Source organism: Colletotrichum karsti (assembly GCF_011947395.1).
Source record: "Colletotrichum karsti strain CkLH20 chromosome Unknown Scaffold7, whole genome shotgun sequence".
Taxonomy (NCBI): Eukaryota; Fungi; Ascomycota; class Sordariomycetes; order Glomerellales; family Glomerellaceae; genus Colletotrichum; species Colletotrichum karsti.
The window spans coordinates 567,616-590,304 of NW_024065907.1; the positions used below are offsets into that span (position 1 = coordinate 567,616).

Sequence of the window (22,689 nt, forward strand, 5' to 3'; positions counted from 1 at the left end):
AAGGCAAATACGGCCCCCGAGGTTGCGACTCGGCGACTTCTTTCGTCTTGTTTTCTTTCAGAGTTTCGTCGCTTTGTTGCACTTCGTCCTCTTTGCTTCTGTCTTAGTGTTTACTCAATGAGCGACATCACATACGAGCGACGTTTTGCGACCAACGACACGGAAACGACACAACCCGCGGACCTGAGGGCTGCCCTCACTCTACAGACCATTCCTCCTCGGTGTTGCAAATATGGCGCAACCACGCAATAATCCTTTCTCTAGGACCTCACCGGGTCCTAGCAGCGGCCGGCCGAAATCCGCTGTCTTCTCCTCGCCATCCCCGCTATCCGCCGTCTCGACTCCCACGGCGCACGCCAGAACCCAGTCCCATGCTTCGATAGCACCCGCAGCACCCTCAGCACCTGCCGCTGCGTCGGCGATACCCCCCGCGGCTGGCCATTTCCGCCATAACCGTTCCGACTCAAGGAACAGCGGCTCTGGCACTTTTGCGCCCTCCTTCATCAAGACGGAGGAGATGCGACGCGGTTCCGATACGGTCAGAGGCATTGAAGGCGAGAACGACTTCTCTGGAAAGCGATATGTGTGGCTTAAGGATCCCCAAGTCGCCTTTGTCAAAGGTTGGGTCGTTGAGGATTTGGCGAACAACAGGATACTCGTCCAGTGCGACGATGGCACTGTAAGTCGCCTGATCTGGCACGCCCGAGACGAAGCTAATCACCCGGCCACAGCAACGAGAAGTTGACGCTGAGAGCGTTGACAAAGTCAATCCTGCCAAGTTCGACAAGGCAAACGATATGGCCGAGTTGACCCATCTGAACGAGGCGTCTGTGGTCCATAACCTCCACATGAGATATCAATCCGACTTGATCTACACCTATTCCGGTCTTTTCTTGGTCACAGTCAACCCGTACTGCCCGCTGCCTATCTACACGAATGAGTACATCAATATGTACAAGGGAAGGAGTAGGGAGGATACGAAACCCCACATCTACGCAATGGCAGACCACGCCTTCCGCAATCTGGTGGACGAAGGTGAAAACCAGAGCATCCTAGTCACCGGTGAGTCTGGTGCAGGTAAAACCGAAAACACCAAGAAGGTCATCCAGTACCTTGCGGCAGTTGCGCACTCCGAATCGCCCGTCAAGAACAAGTCGCAACAGTCAAACCTCTCTCAGCAGATCCTCCGCGCCAACCCGATTCTTGAAGCTTTTGGAAACGCCCAAACGGTGCGAAACAACAACTCCTCGCGATTCGGAAAGTTCATTCGCATCGAGTTCAACCGTGCAGGCGCTATTGCCGGCGCATTCATTGACTGGTATCTGCTTGAGAAGTCACGCGTCGTGAGAATCAACGGACATGAGAGAAATTACCACGTTTTTTACCAGTTGCTCAAGGGTGCTGATAGGAAGATGAAGTCCGAGTTTCTTCTTGATGGACTCGACGTGGAGGACTTTGCATACACCCGCCCCGGCCACGACACCATCGTCGGAGTGTCTGACCGCGACGAGTGGGACTCCCTGATGGAGGCCTTCTGCGTCATGGGCTTCTCGGACAAAGAGCAGAGCTCCATTCTCCGCACGATCGCGGCTGTCCTTCACCTCGGAAATGTTTCTGTTGTCAAGGAGAGCCGTGCTGCAGACCAAGCCCGCTTAGCACCCGATGCCAAGGATCAGGCGGCCAAGGTATGCAAGCTTCTAGGAGTTCCTCTCGAGCCCTTTTTGCAGGGCCTGCTGCACCCCAGGGTCAAAGCCGGTCGCGAATGGGTTGAGAAGGTCCAGACTCCTGAGCAAGTCAGGTTGGGTTTGGACGCCCTGTCCAAAGGTATCTACGAAAGGGGGTTCGGCGACCTTGTTACCCGTATCAATCGTCAGCTAGACCGAACAGGCATGGGCTTGGACGATTCGCGCTTTATTGGTGTGCTGGATATCGCCGGTTTCGAAATCTTCGAGGAGAACAGCTTCGAGCAGCTTTGCATAAACTACACCAACGAAAAGCTCCAACAGTTCTTCAATCACCATATGTTCGTCCTTGAGCAAGAAGAGTACGCAAGGGAACAGATCGAATGGCAGTTCATCGACTTTGGACGCGACCTGCAGCCCACAATCGACCTCATCGAGCTTTCCAACCCTATCGGTATCTTCTCTTGCCTAGACGAAGACTGTGTGATGCCCAAGGCGACAGACAAGTCTTTTACGGAGAAGCTCAACTCGCTCTGGGACAAGAAGTCCAACAAATACAGACCCTCGAGACTGGGACAAGGCTTCATCCTGACACATTACGCGGCAGAGGTCGAGTATTCCACCGATGGCTGGTTAGAGAAGAACAAGGACCCGTTGAACGATAATATCACTCGCCTACTTGCCTCCTCCACAGACAAACACATTGCCGATCTTTTCGCCGACTGCGCTGACATGGACGATGACATTGGCGCCAGCCGGAATCGGGTCAAGAAGGGCTTGTTCCGCACCGTTGCCCAGCGCCACAAGGAGCAGCTGCACAGTCTGATGGCTCAGCTGCACTCTACCCACCCTCACTTCGTCCGATGCATTCTGCCGAACCACAAGAAGAAGCCAAAGCAGTTCAACAAACTGCTTGTCCTCGATCAACTCCGATGCAATGGTGTTCTCGAGGGAATCCGCATTGCTCGAACTGGTTTCCCCAACCGTTTGCCGTTTGCGGAATTCCGCCAGCGTTACGAGGTCCTCTGCAGAGACATGCCGAAGGGATACCAAGAAGGTCAAGCCGTTGCAGCCATGATGCTTGACAAGCTCGGCCTTGACAGGGCCTTGTACCGCGTAGGTCTTACGAAGGTCTTCTTCAGGGCCGGTGTCTTGGCCGAGCTGGAAGAGCAACGCGATGCGTTGATCACGGAAATCATGTCCCGCTTCCAGTCCGTCGCAAGGGGTTACATTCAGCGACGGATTGCATACAAGAGACTGTTCCGAACAGAAGCCACTCGCATCATCCAGAAGAACTTCAACGTCTACCTGGGTCTTATGGAAAACCCGTGGTGGCAACTCATGGTGAAGATGAAGCCCCTGTTGGGTGCAACCAGGAGTGCCACCGAGGTCAAGAAGAGGGATGCCATGATCCGCCAGCTCCAGGACAAGATGAACCAAGAAGCCGACGACCGTCACAGATTGGAGGAGGAAAGGCGGAACGTTCACAACGAAATGGTCCGTATCCAGCAGACACTAGAGAGCGAGCGTGCGCTCGCCCTGGACAAGGAGGAAATTTTCAAGCGCTTGCAGCTTCGCGAAACCGAGCTCGAGGAGAAACTCTCTGGTGCCATCGATGATCAAGAGAGATTGGAGGACCAGCTCGATGATTTGCTTGAGGCAAAACAGCGCGCCGAACAGGATGTTGAGAAGTACCGCGCTCAATTGGAGCAAGCTGCGCTGCTTATCGCCAGACTCGAGCAAGAAAAGTCGGACCTTTCGGCGAGAATGGAGGAGCTGGAGCACTCCATTGAGGAGATCTCAAAGAAGCAGTCCGAGCGCAGTGAGCAGGAGAAACGACTGGAGGACGAGATTAAGATGCTTCAAAGCCAACTGAATCTCAAGGATCGCAAAGCACGAGATTTGGAGGCCAAGCTTCTGAAGGTTGACCAGGATGCCGAAGTCAAGTTACGTACGGCGCAAAAGGACCTGCAGTCATCCAAGTCCAGAGAATCTCAGCTAGCCCTGGAGAACCGCCAAGTTCAACAACAGCTTTCCGAGCTTTCCAAAACCTCAACAGATTATGAGGATCTCATTCGGAAGAAAGAAAGCGAGCTTTCGGTTCTGCGAGGCGACAACAAGAAATACGAGATGGAGCGACGCAGTTTTGAAGACCAGAAAAAGGCTCTTGCTTCCGAAAAGGAAACTGCAGCTGACAAGCTTCGCGATGTGCAAGCAGAGCTGACAGCCATCAAGTCTCAGCAGTCCCAACTGGAGAGAGAGGCAGAGGATGCCAAGAAGCTCCTTGAAGCTCGGTTGTCTGAAGACGCGCAAGCAGACGAGAATCGCCAGGTTTTGGAGGCGCAGATCAAGGATCTCAAGGACGAACTCTACAACATCCAAAAGGAGCTCAGCCGAGAGCGCCAATCCCGCGATGATGTCCTCTTACTGAGCGAGCACAAGTTCAACGCTCTCCAGGAAGAATACGACCACCTCAATGAGTCTAAGATCATCATCGAAAAGGAGCTCTACGTGCAGCAAGATCACTTACGCCGAACCAAGGAGGCCCGCGACACGGCTGAGAAGGAACGCGATGAAGCTCGACAGGAGATCAGGCGCCTTCGTATCGCCAAGACTGAGGCCGAAGAAGCCCGTGTGCAAGCCGAAGTTGAGGGAGAGCGTGCTGCTACTCGAGCCGCTCGTGAGAGAGAGGAAAGTCTTCGCAAGGACCTCGATGCTGCCCACGAACGATTGAAGTGGTTTGAAGATGAATGCGCCAACCTGAACCGACAAGTCGAGGACCTGAACAAATTGATCCTCGAATCTGGAGAGTTCGGGCTCAAGAACGACCAGGAGAAGGAGAGACTCGAGCGCGAAATAGTCACAGTCAAGGGCCGCCTCAAAGCATCCGAGAACGACAACCGCGCTCTTCTTAACAAACTTCAGCAGAAGGGCTTGGAGATTGCGCGCTCAAGTTCGAGAGCCAGTGAGGCTTCCAGAGGCCAGGTTTTGGGTCTTCAGAAGGAGAAGACCCGCCTCGAGGAGCAGAATGCCGTACTGCACAAACAGTTTGGCGACTCGCAGCTCACTATCGCCGGTCTCGAGAAGAAGGTTGAGAAGTTGCAACTCAATTTGGAAGACCTCAACCACGAAGTGGCCCGTGAAGCTAAGACCTCGAGGAACGCCGAAAAGATGACATCAACATTCACAGCTCAACTGGCTGAAGCCAACAGGACGATTGAGTCCGAACGTCAACAGCGTACTCAGGCGCAAGCAACTGTTCGCACTCTGCAGACAACCATGGAGGCTAGGGAAAAGGAGCTGCAGGAGTTGAGAGCACAGATGCTCAGCGTCCTCAAGACGGTCGATCCCGAAGTTGTTCTTCCGCCCCAAGCAGACGGCGCAAACGAGGGCATGCTCAGCAAGAACTTCGACCTGGTTAGGAAAGTTGAGGATCTTAAGCAAAACCTTCGCGTTCAAACTGCTGCTCGCACAAACGCTGAAGCACAGCTAGCTGAGATGCGATCCAACCGAGGAGTCGACTCGCCCATGAGACCAAAGCTGGAGGAAATCAGTCCAAACGAGGCCCCGTTCAATGGCTCCCCCACCTTCAGACGGTCGAAAATGCAGACTCGCCAGTACTCCAACACTTCAACTCCGACTCGACGATTCGAGCCAGAACCTCTCGACTCAGCTCGCTCCGATAAGACCGAGGACATTCTCAGCTTCAACAACCGAATGGATCTCAAGGCTGAAGTCGAGGAGTTGCAAAACCAGCTTCAGCTTGCTCAGATGCAGAACCGTCATCTCCAGAGCCAGATTGACCGTAGCTCCTCGCCATCGGACGAATTCGACGAGAACCCATCGTTACTCCGCATGCAGAAGCTTGAGAAGGTCAACAGTCGTCTGCACGATATGCTGGACGACTCCTCTAAGAAGGTCTCGGCGTTGGAGCGAAGTGTGAGAACCGGGGAGCTTTCTCTGCGTGACATTCAGACTCGATCCCACGAGGAGATTCTTGACGCCCTGAATAGCCAGGAGGAGGCACGCCGGTCACTTCTGCACAGCCATAGGGATGCCATCTCGGAGCTTTCCGACGTCAAGAACCACTTCGAGAAGATGCGCCATGACCGAGCCTCCATTGAAGTGGAACTTCGCGACACGAAGTCTGACCTCGAGGAGATGACAATGGCTCGCGAACAGGAGGCGGACAGCCGCAACCAGTTGCTGCAGGAGTTTTCTGATTTGCAGATCCGACTCGACAATGAGACGTCCAAACTTGCCGACGTGGGGGCCAGCTTGAACCTGTACAAGAGTCGTGCCGATGAGTACTTCAGTAAATTGGAGCAGGCGGAGATCGCGGTGCTGAAGGCGAGCCGGGCGGAGCAGTTTGCGAAGGCTCAGGCTAAGGAGGCCGAGGATACGTACGCCGAAATCTTTTCTGAGAGGGAGAAGATGGACGCTGCCATCGAAGACCTACAACGCCAAAACCAGAGGTTGGAAGAGAAGCTCGAGGATATGTCCACAGATCTTGAGACCACGACTCAAGCGAAGAAGCGCCTCCAGCACGAGCTCGAGGACTACAGAAACCAGAGAGCAAACGATATTGAAGATAAGGAGCTGAGCATGGAGCAGACTCGCAAGAAGTACCAAGCTGAGTTCGCCACCTTGACCAAGGAACTGGATCTCGCTCGGGAGGAGAAGCTGTTCAAGCAAGCTGAAATCGCTCGCCTGCGCGAGGAACTTGACGAGCTCCGCTCTAAGTGGGACGATGAAGTTCTCAACAGTTCGACCTGGTCCAAGGAGAAGGCACGTCTCGAGTCGACCCTCGCCGACGTTGTGTCTTCCCGCGATGAGGCCGTCAACGCTCATAGTGAAGCACAAGGCAAGGTTGTTACCCTGCTCTCGCAAGTACGATCCCTCCGCGCGTCAGTCGACGATGTTACGTCCGAGAGAGACCTTCTCATCCGAGAGAAGCGCAACATTGAGGCACGTTTGGAAGAAGCAAAGGCTGGCCTTGAGGACCTCACGAACGGCGACAGCCCATCTCTGCGTGACGCCGCCAACATTGACAAGGAAATGCTGGAGCTGAAGTCGAATCTGGCTCAGCAAGAAGACATCGCTGCCGCTGCAGTGGAGAAGATGAGACGTGCTGAGGCTTTGGCATCAGAGATGCAGAAGGAGGCTATGGTCGAACGCGAGGCCAGCTCTCAGCTTCAGAAGGACAAGGCCACTCTCGAGAAGTCGTTGAACGAGATCCAGATTAAGCTGGTCGACCTCGAAACAAAGGGCTACTCCAGCGCGAGCCACGACATCAAGTTCCTCCACAAGCGCATCCAGGAGGTGAGAAACTTCACACAAAATCTTGCTTAACATGTATAAGTTGCTAACTAAAGATAACAGCTCGAATCCCACCTTGAGGAGCATGAGACTGAACGGACCAAGTCCCAGCGATCCGTCCGAAACGTGGACCGAATCGTCAAGGATCTCCAGGGCCAGATCGATCGCAAGGACAAGCAAAACACGCAACTGCAAGACGATGTCTCCCGCATGCGTGACAAGGTCGAGAAGCTCCTGCAAACAATCGAGGAGCTTCAGTCCTCCGAGTCGGAGATTCAGCTATCGACGCGTCGTGCGGAGCGCGAGCTTCGTGAGGAGAAGGAGAAGTCACTCCGTCTGGAGCGCGAGATTGAGAACATCAAGGCTCTGAGAATGGAGAAGGGCGCCGCATCCCAGATGGGAAGTGTCCGCGGCGCGTGGCGCACGGGATTCAGTATTGACGACGAGACCGCCTCGATGATCTCGGTGCCCAAGCGCAAGAGCAGCCTTAGCCGGGCTCCTAGTATGACGAAGGGCTTCTTGTAAATGGGATGAGACAGAGGTGTGTTGTGTGAAAAGCATGCGAGACGTTTAATGTGTAAATGGAAGCCGGCGTGGGTCGATTTTGGCGTTGAGCCATGCATGGCCCACGAGGGCCTCGGGGAACTGGGTTGTGTTGGGCGCGCATGGTGTTATTGTTGTATACGTATGATTGGGGGTCTAGCATCGGTTTGCATTGGTTTCTGTTGCCGAATTACATATTTCCAGTTAAGAACGGACAGATAAAACAACGAGACGGTATCCATTGTTCCATGTCGTACTTCTCACCGCCGCACCTCGAGTGAAGACGTTCTGCCTGTTTGTCCGTAACACCTGAGTTACCTCGGACGGTTACTCTACTGCGGCCACCCGCATTTGTTGAGGGGAAAAGACAAAGGTCGAGGCGAGTATAAATCAGACGCTTTCCACTGTCTCACCCCTTTTCCTTGGTTAAGTTGTTTTGTGCGTTGTCTCCTTCTCTTCCTTCACTCCCCGATTCAAATTCCACATATCGTACTCTCACCAAATCCTTCCCGCCCGCGCCTGCGGGACATGGGAGCAGCAAACAGCCGAGAAATCCGACACTTCGTAGACGAAGCCCTCGTTGCCCTCCGAACGGAACAGAGACGCCGCGGAGCCGTCATGGACTCGGACGGCTTCATCGTCGAGGAGGGGGACATCGGCGGCGGGTATTATCTCGACGACGGGAATTGCTGTTCCTCGTCGTCGTCGTCGTGCGATTCCTCGGACTCGGACTCGGATTTCGATTCCGGGGGGTATTGTTGTGATGGCTGGGAGGATGAGTGTTGTTTTGAGATGGTGGAGTGTTGCGGCGGTGTTGGTGGTGGTGGTGGGATGGGAGGGTGTGTGTTGGGACCGCTGTACGGAGGGGGTCGGAGGTGTGGGGGGTTTGGGAAGGATGGGGTTAGGAAGAGGGAGAAGGGGAAGGGAGAGAAGAAGAAGAAGAAGGAGAAGAAGGGGAAGAAGGGAGGGAGTTTGTGGCAGAGGTGTTATCCCGTTCGGAAGAGAGGGGATTGGGGCGGTGATGTTGTCGGTGTTTCGAGGTGTCCTGGCGAGGTATGACCCCCTCTTCTCTTCTCTTCATCCCCAGGTGCTCGCTCAAAACCTTTCACACCGATGGATACATAGATTCTGACAATGAGTACCGACAAACAGCAAGATCCCAAGAAATGGGGCTTCAAGATCGATCACCACCCACAACCTCACCACACACCCCGCGTCGTCGCCAGACACATCTGCGCACCGGAGTCATGCTACCACGACGACAAAGTCCTCCCCCCGCGCCCCAGGAGCCGAGAGCGCGTGGTGTACGCGCGCCGGAGACCACGAACACGGGGACCGCACCACGACATGCCGATTCTCCGCGGCGGGGACGAGTGCACCACGCACCCGAAACGGGGCCGGCGGCGGACGTTGCTGTTCGACGAGTACGAGGCGTATCCGAGGGGCGGCCACGAGTACTTCGGCACCGCCACGACGCCTAGGGAGGAGACGCCGCCTGCGAGGATGGTCAGGGAGAGGAGGAGTTTCACGCCGACGAGGATCGTGAGGGAGAGCGGGAGCCGGAGGAGGAGCCGGAGGAGGAGAAGGGGAGGTGATGGGGATGATGATGGGAGGGACGACGAGATGGTCGTGATGCACGGTGCTCTGGTGGAAGATGGGGATAGGAGGGGAGGGGGGTACGGTGGTAGGCGGAGGGAGAGGAGTTGGGAGAGGAGGTCGGACCCGGATGATCGGATTGGGGAGATTGATGACCGGACTGAGCATTCGTATGTGATGGGGGAGAGGAGGGAGGATCCGGGGCGGAGGATGGTGAGGTTTCAGAGGTCTTGAACGCAGCGTCGTCACAAAAGTTTTCTTATTCATAGTTGATATTCTCATTCAGATGACCCTCCCATACAACATGACTTCATTACATCTTCAACCATCTCTTCGTATAACAGAGCCCTCGGGCCTATTTTCTTTTCATCGTCTCTCATAGCTCTTCACATCGTTGGGCATGCGGTAGATGCACAGTTCCCTACAGAACAGCCCCCACTCGCCGCTCGTGGCCTCCCTGACGGAGTCCTGCATGTCGCGTCCGTAGCGCTCGCGGTAGGCCCGCTTGACGGCCTCCATGTGGTGGCGGTCCCAGTGGAAGCGGACGAGTCGGGAGATGAGCAGCTCGCGGCGCAGGTCGTCTTTGCGGCTCGCCGTCAGGGCGTGGTGGACCAGCAAAGCGTCCCGGACGGGCTTGTTGATGACGCCGTTGAGGATATGAGCCAGCAGTTCGCCCTACAGAGGATGAGTCAGTCACGGCACTGTGCTTTGCCATATTTAGGCCACGGGGGGGTGAGGGGAGGGTGCTTACCACCAGGTTGCCGCTCTTCTTGAGCGCGTCGCGCGCAAAGTTTGAGCGGTACGTCCTCTCGTACAACTTGAGTACCTCGCGCAGGTGCGAGTCGCTGCGTTGTACGACGATGCTGATCATGAGGGTCTCACCGCCCTTCTCCGCCTTGACTGCCTTGCGCAGGTCCGCCACGTCGTCCTCGACCTGGTGGTAGTCGATGGCGAGGCGGCGGCCGTAGGGGTCGTACTCCTCCATCCTGCGCTCTTCCAGGACCATCAGGACGGCCTTTTTGAACTTGTCCTCCTTGAGCTCCATCTTCATGCACTTGGTCAGGCTGTTGTCGTACTTCTTGTCGTTGAAGCCGTCCTTGATCATTCTCATCTCCTGGTTGGTGCGGCCCATGAGGGACTCGATGAGCAGCTCGCGCCGCGTCTTGTCGCCCTGGTACCAGAAGTTGGCCCAGTAGGCCTCGCTCTCCCACTGACCCAGCGCCGTCGCGTAGCAGGCCTTCATGAGGTTGGGGTCGGCGTCCTTGAGGCGGGAGCGGATGTGCTTGGCCACGTTGACGCCCTTGCGCTCCGGACCGGTCTTGACGAGGGCCTTGTACTCCTTGCGCAGCTCCATCACCTGGTCGTGGGTCAGGCCGGGCAGAATCTCGATCAGGGGTTCGGGGTCGGGGTTTTTGCGGTCGCTCCTCAACGCCTTTGCGATCCTGGCTGCGTCGTCCTCCATGTCGTGGAACCGCGCCCTCCGACGCCGTCTACCCTCGTCGTCGGAGCCGATTGGAGAGACGGGCTCCATCACTTGCAGGTCATGGGGCTGAGAGGCGAGCAGCATGGGTGACGGCATAGGCGACATGTCCTGATACGTGCCGTGGTACGACTCCAGCAGCGGCGAGCCTGGCGCGTTGGCCAGCGAGAGGTTCATGTTCAGGGAGTGGTGGCCCGTGTTCACGGACAGGTTTGACATGCGGTGGGTGGGCGGCTGAGGCGACTTATCCCGCCTGCGGCTGCCTGGCTCAACTGTCAAGACGTTGGACGAGGAGGTCTTGGGACTGCTTCCGTAGTACGCCGCAGCGCCAGCCGAGATTTGGGGGCCTGGACTCGGGGCACGGCCGGAGTAGCGAGGCTCGGGGGCCAAGGTAGTAGGCTTTGCGGCATACTGGTCATACCCGTACGTCAGGTTCTCCTCTAAGGCCTTCTTCTTCTCTTCCTTCTTTTTGGCCTTCTCGACCTTTGGGTCTGTGCTGGCATACTCGTAGGGCTGGGGCTGGGCGTAAGCATAGCCGCCGGGAGACACGGGGCGCGGGGGTTTCGGCGGAGGGTAGAGCTCGCCGGACATGGGGCGAGGAGGTTGAGCAGGCGGGTATTCTGCCTCGTTGCCGTAGGGTCTGCTATTGCTACGACTGCGAGTGCGGGTGTGGCTACTGTACTTGGCCGGGAGGTACTTGAGCTTGTCGTCTTCGCGCGGAGATGCCTGGCGGACCTGGGGTTCGTCGAATCTGTCACGAGAGCTGCGGTATGAGCTTTCTCGCGGGGAGGCAGGAGGGCGGTACGAAGCGGTCCCGCGGTGGTCGTCGTAGTCGTAGAGCGAGCGGGTGCCGGGAAACATTGCGTCGCTGCCGTCCTCAGGATAGGGTATCGCACCCGACATGGTGCCGGGAGGAGCAGGGGCGCCGGGCTCGGCGGTCACAACGCGGGCGGCAGCGGCGCCTCTGTCGCGGACATACCTGTCGTCGAAGTCATCCTCGGGGTAGGCGTAGCTAGGCTCGCGCGAGGGTTCGACAGGGTGGACGGCGGGACTGCGACTGCGCTCGCGACGGCCCGGAGACTTGGATCGAGTGCGACGGCTGCGGTCGTCGACCTGAAGAGACATGGTAATTGCTTGAAGGTCGTGGCACTCGAACCGGGTTTGTCGCTGTAGAGATGAGGTGAAAGCTTGACGTTGCTTGGAGCAGAGGCGGGACAAGGTGGGGTTCAGAGCTCGAGTTGAAACAAAACGTGAGGTCAGTGGTGCGGGCGGGAAAGTGAGGGGCTCTGAATTTAAGGTGGGACACAGGGCGTAGCGCGACCCGAGGACACTGAAGCTCTTATCTGATAAACGAGGGAGGGATGAACGTCGGATGTCGCGTGCTCAATTGATTGATGTTGTTTTCGATTCCTTCAAAGGAGGGTATAGAGAAAGAGTTGTAGGAAATAAAAAGAGAAGAACGGCGAGAAGGCTAAGGATAAAGTAGGAAAAGGGGAAATTGGGTCAGCATGAGCTATCAGCAAGCCAGACAAGTCAGACGGCGCAAGCGACAAGCGAGTTGGGCTGAGAATGAAACCCACCGAATTGCATCAACAAAGCGAGGCCCGGTTACCGTACCATGCAGCAAACTACTGAGGCTCGTGGCTCGGCCGCATCAAGTGTTCCCTGTCAACCGTGATCAATTCAAGGTACGAATACCCGCATAAGGATCCGACGAGTAAGGCTTCGTGCCAATACATGCAAACAGCCCAGTACGGTGAGGGAAGGTGTGTCTCTTGGATCTGCTGATCGATATTCTCCGTCTTCCTGGATCAATCAGGCGCTAAGCAGCCGAGTGGTTGTTCCCAGAGCCAATGACGGCGAATTTGGGGGCCTCAACAGAGTCGACACTGCCCCTACGGCCTGCCAAGTGGCCTGCACGGTCCGAAGACTTCCCCGGTCAATCCCCCTCACATGGCCGGTGGGCGGGTTGGAGTCACGGTGGAGCCCAGGATTGCTGTGAGGCTGTGGACGCCGGTGTGTCCGGTGCTAAGAAGAAAAGCTAAGACGTTCAGCATCCCGCACCCGTACCCGTCCCCGTCCCGAGTCCCGCGTCCAGAATTTATTGATGGGTGATGACATGCTGCAGCGGAGCGGGGCCGTAGTCCCCGTCTTGACGTGTTCTTCGTCCTATCATTAAGCTCCCGCTGCGCAGCGGCGACCATGTGAGGACATGTGAGGAGGGCCTTTGGAGGTGGCTGAAGCTGTGGATGCCAAGAGGAGGCTTCGCACGTACAGTAGCAGTGTTTCTGCCACATGTTCTCTCGTGTTGACGGAAGACGAAACTCGATGCTGCCAAAGGCCCGACTTCATCACCGGTTTGTGGGTTGTTCGCGGGTCGGCATTTCTGCTTATCGCGAACACGAAGCAGCGCTGTTTGAGATGGTGCTCACGATAACTCACTCCAATGTCTCTTGAACATTCACCCGGTACCTTATGTAATCTCGCTTATCTAATACAGCTTCCGGGGAACCGGAGGCTGGTCGGGTCGTTTCTGCGGCGCTCTTCGCTCGGGATATCGGGATAAGCCGGAGAGCACAGACCATCTGGGGCTCCACACTGTCAGAGCTCCCCAACGGAGCCAATTCGGAGGTCTCAACTTTCTGTTGCGCTGGAGAAAAAAAAAACGAGTCCTTTTTCTTCCTTTTTTATGTTCTTCTAGATTTCAAAAGTCACAGCATTTGCTTCAGCGCGTCGCTCTTGTCTTACATAGAGGCTGCAAAAGTTCAATTGACTCGGTTCAGACTTCAAGTCCCGAGTTGCACCGCCGTTTTATTCAAACAAACCACCACACGCGCCAGCCACCAAGAAACCGTCATGCTTCGCTCCGCACCAGCTCGTCGCGCCGCTTCCGGCCTGGCCAGCTCACGGCTTACCGTTAGGCCGAGGACATGCGCAAAGAGCCTCTCCACATGCTCGACCCGATCCTCCTCCCCCGCAGTTATCTACCCCGCGACGACCTCGACCTCCAGATCGACACAGTTCGCCAGCCCTTTCTCTCTCCAGAGAAGTCTGCACACCACCGCTCCCAGAATGGCCGGCACCCGTATCGAGAGCGACGCCTTTGGCGAGGTCCATGTCGCCAACGACAAGTACTGGGGCGCCCAGACCGAGCGTTCCCTTGAGAACTTCAAGATCAACCAGCCCCAGGACCGCATGCCCCCTCCCATCGTCAAGGCCTTCGGTATCCTCAAGGGCGCCGCCGCCACCGTCAACATGCGCTTCGGCCTCGACGAGAAGATCGGCCAGGCCATCCAGCAGGCCGCCAAGGAGGTCGCCGACGGCAAGCTCCTCGACCACTTCCCCCTCGTCGTCTGGCAGACCGGCTCCGGCACCCAGTCCAACATGAACGCCAACGAGGTCATCTCCAACCGCGCCATCGAGATCCTCGGCGGCACCATGGGCTCCAAGAAGCCCGTCCACCCCAACGACCACGTCAACCGATCCGCCTCCTCCAACGACACCTTCCCCACCGTCATGCACATCGCCGCCGTCCTCGAGATCGAGCAGGAGCTCATCCCCTCCCTCAAGAGCCTGCGCGACGCCCTGCAGAAGAAGGTCGACGACTTCGAGGCCAAGAACATCATCAAGATCGGCCGCACCCACCTGCAGGACGCCACCCCCCTGACCCTCGCCCAGGAGTTCTCCGGCTACGTCGCCCAGCTCGACGCCGGCGTCAAGCGCGTCGAGTCCTCCCTCCCCGACCTGCGCCTGCTCGCCCAGGGCGGAACCGCCGTCGGCACCGGCATCAACACCTTCGAGGGCTTCGCCGAGGCCATCGCCGAGGAGGTCTCCAAGATGACCGGCACCGAGTTCAAGACCGCCCCCAACAAGTTCGAGGCCCTCGCCGCCCACGACGCCATCGTCCAGGCCCACGGCTCCCTCAACACCCTCGCCGGCTCCCTCTCCAAGATCGCCCAGGACATCCGCTACCTCGGCAGCGGCCCCCGCTGCGGCCTCGGCGAGCTCATCCTCCCCGAGAACGAGCCCGGCTCCTCCATCATGCCCGGCAAGGTCAACCCCACCCAGTGCGAGGCCCTCACCATGGTCTGCGCCCAGGTCATGGGCAACCACGTCGCCACCACCATCGGCGGCATGAACGGCCAGTTCGAGCTCAACGTCTACAAGCCCCTCGTCATCCGCAACCTCCTCCACAGCGTCCGCATCCTCTCCGACGGCATGCGCTCCTTCGAGAAGAACCTCGTCGTCGGCCTCCAGGCCAACGAGGAGAAGATCGCCAGCATCATGAAGGAATCGTAAGTCTTGGTCTAAGTGCTCTTCCCACAACTCATTACTAACACGCGGTAGCCTCATGCTGGTCACCACCCTCAACCCCAAGATCGGCTACGACATGGCCTCCAAGGTCGCCAAGAACGCTCACAAGAAGGGTCTCACCCTCAAGCAGAGCGCACTCGAGCTCGAGGCCCTCAGCGAGGAGGACTTTGACAAGCTCGTCCGCCCCGAGCTCATGATCGGCCCCAAGCCCTACAAGTCCTAAATTACTTCGTCTCTGAAGGCCCCCTCCAAAAAAATGTGTTTAGATGCGGAAAGCTGAAAAGCCTCCCCAACCAATCCAACCCCCACCGTGTAAACTACGTAACGATATCCTGTTACTTATGAAGAGGACAATGCGGTCTTGAGCGATCCGTTTTGTAGAACTTGAACGTAAAAAAGATAAATAACACCAAAAAAACATACATGAAGATATGGCTGAGCCCGCAAGCCTGCAAACTTCCCCCGCCCCCGCGTTTTCACATGTACTCTCATTACGTAGCTGCATGTGAGAAGCACCCCGCATCGTCGGAGCTCAGCCCGCATCCTGCCATCCCATGTGAGCGACCAAATGCCGTCCTAGCGACGAGCGGCGTAGCACTTCGGGTGTTTTTTAAAGATGACATCGTTCATGGGACGGATGAGAGACGCTTCACTAGCCTTCGACGGTGCTTGATCGACAAATTCCAAGACCGAAGCGCGGACGAGTATGAACATGTCGAGGACCTGCTGTCCAAGCAGCCGTGGCTAATTATACACGTCTGTCACCCTGCATTATCACAGGCGCCGGGCGCATCGCCCTTGAGAGATCTTGGCGGCAAATCAGCCGATGAACGCCAAGACCAATTATCAAAGGAATTCAGAACTTGCTAGCTTTCCGTCATGTTCATTCGAGCTGGCAGAGTACCAGGCAATAGGGCGGGAAATATCGTGACGGCACTCACTCACGATACCATCGTCTCTCTCCTGTCGGTATTGTAAATAGTACCACCAGTCAAACAGAGCGGTGTCGACAACAATCGGCAGGACACGACAAAAAGCTCAGAGACGCAACTTCTCAGCTCGTCTGCCTTCTCGTCTGTTCCATCTACTGAGGGTGGGGGGGGGGGGGGGGGTTTCATGATTGATGTTTATTTTTCTCGGTGTACGCGGAGCAAATTAAGCTACGTGGCATTGCATGTTTTGATATCAGCGAGAACTTCCCACGGCCTGGCTCGTGTAATCTTGTGAGAGTCACCGATGTCGGATTGCCGTATGACTTTTCGAGCTTGGAAGGTAAGGAGAGCGCGATATCAATAACACGGCCATGTCATAGATCTTGGCTCCTAGCATACCTACTGATACACAACATTGGAATGCGGCTTCGGCTTTTCGATGACGTGAATGAGAAGCCGTACAGCAACACGCTCGACTGCTGATGTGATTATCCGGCATTACCATACTCGAGAGACTGCTTTGAAGCATGATAGCAGGGTCGGTAATATAAAACAAAGACGTCGTGCTGAGATTCTTTAGGGCTGCGAGCGAGGATCAACATCGTCACATTGTGTTTGTCGTCCTCGGCGCGGAAGCTCCTCAAGGAAGGCGAAGAGACCACACAGGCTGCCATATTGAAGCAGCTCTTTGCCATGAAACATGGAAGGAACAGTGATTTCTTCTCTATATGGGCAATCACCAAGCCGGTTCTCGCATAAATGAAGCCTTCTGCTCCCCAACTCGTGTGCGCTGTCGAGAACATCCCGCTCTCAACATCTTCATCACCCCCACCCAACGACGACTGCCGTCATAGCCGCAACGGAAACAAAAGTCCCCGTCCAACATGATCTTCTTGCAGCACTCAAAATTAAGGTTCAGTGATTTCAAGGCCTTCTCATATTGACAGGAAGTAGATCTTGCTATATTTAGGACATTGCCCCTCATCGGGTAGACCGGGTATGGCACGCCGCGGGAACTCGGCAAGTGTCGACCTCACGTGGTGCTGGAAGCGGGATGACGCCGGGTTTGAATACCAACTCATCCAGGGTCTCTCCACAAAGCAGGAGGATTCTGTGTCAGTTGGGTCATCTTTGAATGGTAAATGATGTTATAGAAATGAGAGGATCGGTCACTATGAGGGTAGACCGCCATTACTGGCGAACATACAGAGAGATGTGAAGTACCCCTTTTGACTTCGTATTGTTTTGGAATACACCGGGATCGATAGAGATACCTGGGGATAATGTGAATATCTCCGCTGGGAAACCTCGCATTTCTCGGATGGACTGGCGATGATCCAATGAACCTTGACCCGGACATTGACGGAGGTCACGAGATGCGCAAGCTATGGGGTCACGCTGCTTTGGTCTTCTCGTTGACATGTTGGAAGGGACTTTATAGACGACTGCAAGCTATGCATTTGCCCGTGGAATTCTCACGCATCGACCGGCTGAGGCTCGCACGACTTCTCACGCTTCAGCTCAGATCAAGGGCATCTTTCCAGCTTGACGCCTCTCTTAGACGCCGTTTTCCCAAGCCTGATTCTTCTCCTTCCGAGTGATTTGTCTTGAGAGATCTGCAGCTATAGAATGCCCCTACTTGTGTTGTTGAACGATCATCGGCAGACAATGTTTCGTCTGGTTATATCTTGCTCCCAGTCTTCTGACGACGTGTGCCGTCACCTTGGGGGCAAAGGAGCATAACTTCCAAGTCTGCAGACAGACGCCAAATCTACTCCAGATTGTCAATGGATACACTTCAAGTTGTTGAATCACTCACGAATACACTAAAGTCAACAGAGACACCCGGAGACGAGAGAAAAGCTGCTTGGGTGGACTTGAACCGACGTAATACACAACTATGGCTGAGAACATGTCCACAGGTTATGGCTTGAGATAATTCTGAGAGCTTAGTGCTGCGCCATTGTTGCAGGCAAAGCCGAAGTTTGTCTCGTGGTCTGCGTAACGAAAGAGTGTAAGTGACGTTTTATATAGGTGACAGCTGTTCCTGTGCATCAATAGCTTCCATCATCATCGCTGTACGTTGGCTAGCCCATCTTCAAAATGTAGAAGGAACACGCCGTCGATCTCACATCTGCTCCACCGTTCACACGGGAAACACAGCTCCAAGAAACGGTATACTATCCGAGTGAGTGCTAGATGAGTCGGGCATCGACGGCGAGTTAAGGTTGAATTATCTGAGTCCCAAAGAGGAACTACGTGACCGCGTCCGGCCCAACCCGTGTCCTATAAAAACCTCAATTCATTCCCATGACGATTCCTATTCTTCAACCAGCATAAGAGCTGGTACCTGAGTCGGACCTGACTCGCCTGGGTTGAGACGGAACAAAAGGCGTCTGCAATCGAGACCATGGGTGATGTGAATAGACGATGATCGCGGCTGCAAATGCATCTTGGGCCGATATCTCGTGATACTCATAGTAGAATACACCAAGACCAAAGACCACAGACGATGAAATCGAAGATTGTCGACTTGTGGGATGATCGGAGTGATTGTGCAGGACCACCACACCACGAAGGTGTTCGCCGTCGCCTGCACGATCTTGCCAGCTATCATCAACTGGGTGTACACGGCGCCGATGATCGGAAAGTGGAATGTGTTCGCCATGCTTCAGTTGCAGTAGCACCACTGACGATTATATATCTACTCCGGTCCGTGGCTCGCCTCCCCCGGATGGCATAGACGGCCCTCCTCACACTCTGAATGCCACGGAGTCTCGAACCAAGAGTGTCATACTCTAGGCCTTATATTCCTTAGGTTCCCGGCCTTCTCACTGACCATACCGTGACCCAAGACGAAGAATATCGCTACCGAACGTGGAGCGAGGAGTCGCGGAATCTATAAAGATATGTGTGGTCTCAAAAGAGCCTTGGGAATCCGCTCCTCTTCGCGCTTATTGAGCAACAACACTCTTTGCTTCAACGATATGAAATGACTAGTTTCAAGGAAGCGTCTGCATAAAGAATACCTCCCGTCTGAAACGTCACTACGTTTGTGATCAACTATCTCGTGGTAGCCTAAGTCGACTGCAACTCCGACCTTTCCTCATCGGTAGTCCTGTGTCCCGAGTATTCGAATCGTAGCTTCGAGCAGATACGAAAACCTGCTTGGAAGACGGCACCTCAAACCGTAAACTGGTTAGTCGAGAACGTGAAAGGCCTGGATGGGTACACATTGCCTAGAGCTGAGAGAGACGAAGACAGACGCTGCACTCGGCCTGTTGGCTTGTCGCGTGCACATACTGAATGGCGATTCCACGGCGGCTTATATCTACTTCTGCTTGTGAGGCGTGCTTATAACACATAATTACACCACACATCGAAAGACGCTGCACAGTGATGTGATATACTGTTGCTTGTTTGTAGGGGTGTTGACCTCTACTCTGACTCTACCTTATCTGGGGTGCAGGCACTCGACTGCCAGCCCTCTGCGCAGGGAACCGGATCTCGTATGAGCATGCTGTCATCGTCTTATGCCGTTCGTCATTCTCATCGTCGCCTTGATCTTATAGCGTGGCGGAATACGTCTAGCATAGTAGTACGCCAGACAGTCTTTCTTCAGTATCCCACTCAAGGTGCGCATTGCCCGTGGCTCGACATGTTTTGCCGTGAGCTTACCACCCCGATCTAGAAGATCCACGACCGTCTAGACCAGGACCACAATCCACTCACTTGATGTCTGCCCGTCTACTTCCAAAGACCGTTCTTCCCCAAGAGACTGTTTTAGTAAAGGTTCGGGCAGCGGTGGACTGCTGTCAGACGAACTTCGGTCAATGTGGTACGTGTTACGAAAATCTTCCTGGATGGTTTTGTCGTGTCGTTTGCTTTGTGTCTTGACTTCGAGGCGGAGGCTCTTGTTTACCGTCCGCTTGTGTCGCATCGATGTGACGTCTTCTTCGGGCTACTCTTTCTCATGAACGGTCCTCCACTTCCTGTCCAGTGTCAAGTCGTTATTACTCTTTATTCCGGTCATCAAAGCACCAAAGTCCACAAGTCCCCCAAGCTTGAATAAATATTCGTGATAAATTCCACAGCCAGCGCCGCGCTCAAAATAGTAAAATGGTATCGCAAATGTCTAGAATCACATTAATAGTCCGTTATACCCAACCGAACCTCCCCGGATTTTCCATTTCCGTTTTTCCTTTTTTTTTCGTCCCTGGTCATCATCCCCATCATGCCTGTCTCTCGACGTCCTCATCGTTGTAAGGCGCCATGTCAGAGCGGAATGAGGGAGCCTTGCAGGGCTTCTCGTCTCCTTCCAGACGAATCTCTCCTTGAGGGATTGTGTAGTGGCTGCGGACCCTGCTTTCGTTGTTAGTGAACAGACTCTTCGAAATCTCGTCACACAGGAGATCCTTACCCTTGAAATGTGTTGCCCACGGTCTCCAGTACCAGAAGAATAAGTACCAGAGCGATAACGGCGCCCAGGACGATCAGATCGGGATGCTGCTCAAAGATGGCCATCGTGGGCTGCGGGACCTGGACGTGCTTCCAGCAGGGCATGCGTTCCCTCGAGGGCATCAGCTCCGCCAGCCCGTCCTTCAACGTCATCGGCCTGATGGTCTCCGGGGTGCCGTCTCCCACGACGTCGACCACCCTGTCCTTCTCCGGCTGCTGCTGCTGCTGGGGGTGCTTCGCGAGGGACTGGAGGTAGTCCGTCTTGAGCGGCCTGGGCGCCGCGAGGACGACTGACGGGGGGAGCACCCTCGAGGGGGAGACCGGGTGGTTGTCGAACTCGAAGAGCTCGATCCTGGAGGCCTGTTCCGCGTCCTGGACGACGGCCACGGGGCGTGCGCGGTGCATCGAGACACGGGTGATGCGGGTGAGGCGACGGGCCTCGCCCTTGACGTGGGAGACCATATCTGAGATGGTCATCGGGACGGGCATTGCCAGGCCCAGCTCGGCGAGGCCGAGGGCGTAGAGGAATGTTGAGGGCTTCATTTTTGGTGGTGGTTGTGCGGGTGTCGTCGGTTTCTGTGTTGATGTTTTTCGAATCCCAGATTCCAAGCCAAGCAAAAAAGGAGCTCTGTAAAGCTACTGATATGTATGTCGTGTGATGTTGAGCGTGTGACTGATTCCGAGATCTTGGTATAAGATGCTAGTTCCACCAATACGTCCAAGCCAAGGCGCGTAGACGGCAAGCTGTATATATTAAGACCGTCGTTGGAGAAGTGTTACACTTTCCAGTAGGTTGTGTGGTGTCGAAGGTAGGTGTGTGAGTGTGTGTGGTGTTGATGCGGGGGATGAACAACCGCAGGTGGGATGTCAGGTCTGGGCACCCGATTTATTAGAGGAAAACCGAAGCAGGGTAGCCCGAGAGTTGCAGAGTCAGGCACAAGGGGGCGTGGGCGTGTTGTATCCGAGCGCAGCAGACCGAATAACGACGGAGACTAGCAGAGAGGTGTGAACCCGGGCTGAGGATGATGGAGGGCGGGAAACCTTTCGCAAAGAAAGGCGAGTGAAACAAAACAAGTAACGGGTCCTCTGTTGCTCCTCTCCTCTTGGTGTGTGCTTGCCTGCTTGCTTGCCTTCGTCGCCGATGCGAGAAAGAGGAATGAAGAAGATGGGACGGGGCGACTAATGGGAAGGGATGGAGGGGGGTGTGCGCTTGTTGATAATAGTGTTCGCCCGGATGCGGGTTAAGTTGAGAGGAGGTGTTCGTGAGAGGCCGGTGTCTGTGTTGACGTGCCAAGGCGAAGTGGCCGAGTCTCGTAGTAATATAGACAAAAGAGAGAGGCAGAGAGAGAGAGATAAGAATTGGACGAAGGAGAGATTAGTCTGGAATGGGCGTCTGTCCGTAATCAGCGGCCTGGAAGAGGAGCGGGCTTTGTGCAGGAAGAGATGGCTGCGGGCGGTATTATGTCAAGAAGGATAAGGTGAACGGAAGTCTGGGCGTGGGCGGGATGTGTTGAACTATGTATATCCGTGGTATGTGAGCTTTACAAGTACTTCAGTACGCATTGGGACTGACATGGCATGGCTTGCAAGACGGACTCACTCTCTCTCTCTCGAATCCACACTCATCGGTCTATTTTCTGCTGGACTCTATTTTCCTTGCTGTGGCTCCGTCCTGGATGGATGCTGCTTTCACAGCTTCTTCCTCTCCTCTCTCTCTCTGTCCCCCTTCACTCCTGGTGCTCCTTAGCGGGGCGTCCTGGCTGGGGGAGCGGCAGCACAGGTTCAGGGCCAGGGGATCTAGGCTCGGCCAGGGATGCAGGGATGGGCTGGACCCTGTGGACCTGCGGTGCGCCCTGTCGACAGTGGATGATTCGAACATGGTCTTCCCACATGCTGCCCTGGGTTCAGTGTTTCCGCTTGGCGTCCTCTCCTCCCAGGTCCAGGTCCAGGTTCCACAGGTTTACCCTGTGTCTTTTTTACGAGTACATATCCGTACACAGCAGCAGCTGGGCAAGCCTCAAGCCACCCTTCCCTTCGCCTTTAAACTTTCAAGACAGCCCAGCGAAATTCAAATTCAGGCTAGCGCTGGTGGACGGCATTCCGACAGGCCGCGGCGCAGCGGCAGCCAGCCAATTGATGACTGACTCCGGCCTCTGTGCCTGTGCCTGTGCCTGTAACGAGAACGAGAGTAGAGAAGGCTTCTTCCTCTGTGTAGCCTGCCGTGTAGCCGATCTCGTTCACCACGGTCTCGGCGATCCCTGGTCTTTGCTTCTGTGTTATGCCGGAGCGTTTTTCTCACCACAACCCGCTCGCTCTCTGCGTGCTGTCTGTCGGGGACTCGGTTTTCTCGGCACCCATGTTGGGA

At 55.5% G+C, this 22,689-nt stretch overlaps 5 protein-coding genes across 5 annotated transcripts; 3 read left to right on the forward strand and 2 right to left on the reverse strand.

The window, feature by feature from the left end:
• Positions 1-232: 232 nt before the first annotated feature.
• Positions 233-7,526, forward strand: CkaCkLH20_02991 (uncharacterized protein; the record flags this gene model as incomplete). Its single annotated transcript, XM_038885710.1, has 3 exons — positions 233-679; positions 732-7,004; positions 7,065-7,526. 3 exons carry the CDS (start codon positions 233-235, stop codon positions 7,524-7,526), a joined length of 7,182 nt encoding a protein of 2,393 aa, XP_038748909.1.
• A 1,152-nt stretch (positions 7,527-8,678) lies between these two features.
• On the forward strand, positions 8,679-9,374 carry CkaCkLH20_02992 (uncharacterized protein; the record flags this gene model as incomplete). Its single annotated transcript, XM_038885711.1, has 1 exon — positions 8,679-9,374. One exon carries the CDS (start codon positions 8,679-8,681, stop codon positions 9,372-9,374), a length of 696 nt encoding a protein of 231 aa, XP_038748910.1.
• Positions 9,375-9,506: 132 nt separating this feature from the next.
• CkaCkLH20_02993 (annexin anxc4) lies at positions 9,507-11,745 on the reverse strand (the record flags this gene model as incomplete). Its single annotated transcript, XM_038885712.1, has 2 exons — positions 9,507-9,815; positions 9,892-11,745. 2 exons carry the CDS (start codon positions 11,743-11,745, stop codon positions 9,507-9,509), a joined length of 2,163 nt encoding a protein of 720 aa, XP_038748911.1.
• A 1,731-nt stretch (positions 11,746-13,476) lies between these two features.
• On the forward strand, positions 13,477-15,157 carry CkaCkLH20_02994 (fumarate hydratase; the record flags this gene model as incomplete). The annotated part of the gene is made up of 2 exons (XM_038885713.1): positions 13,477-14,915; positions 14,968-15,157. The coding sequence occupies 2 exons, from the start codon at positions 13,477-13,479 to the stop codon at positions 15,155-15,157; spliced, it is 1,629 nt and encodes a 542-aa protein (XP_038748912.1).
• A 4,941-nt stretch (positions 15,158-20,098) lies between these two features.
• CkaCkLH20_02995 (uncharacterized protein) lies at positions 20,099-20,867 on the reverse strand (the record flags this gene model as incomplete). The annotated part of the gene is made up of 2 exons (XM_038885714.1): positions 20,099-20,228; positions 20,287-20,867. 2 exons carry the CDS (start codon positions 20,865-20,867, stop codon positions 20,099-20,101), a joined length of 711 nt encoding a protein of 236 aa, XP_038748913.1.
• Positions 20,868-22,689: the final 1,822 nt, after the last annotated feature.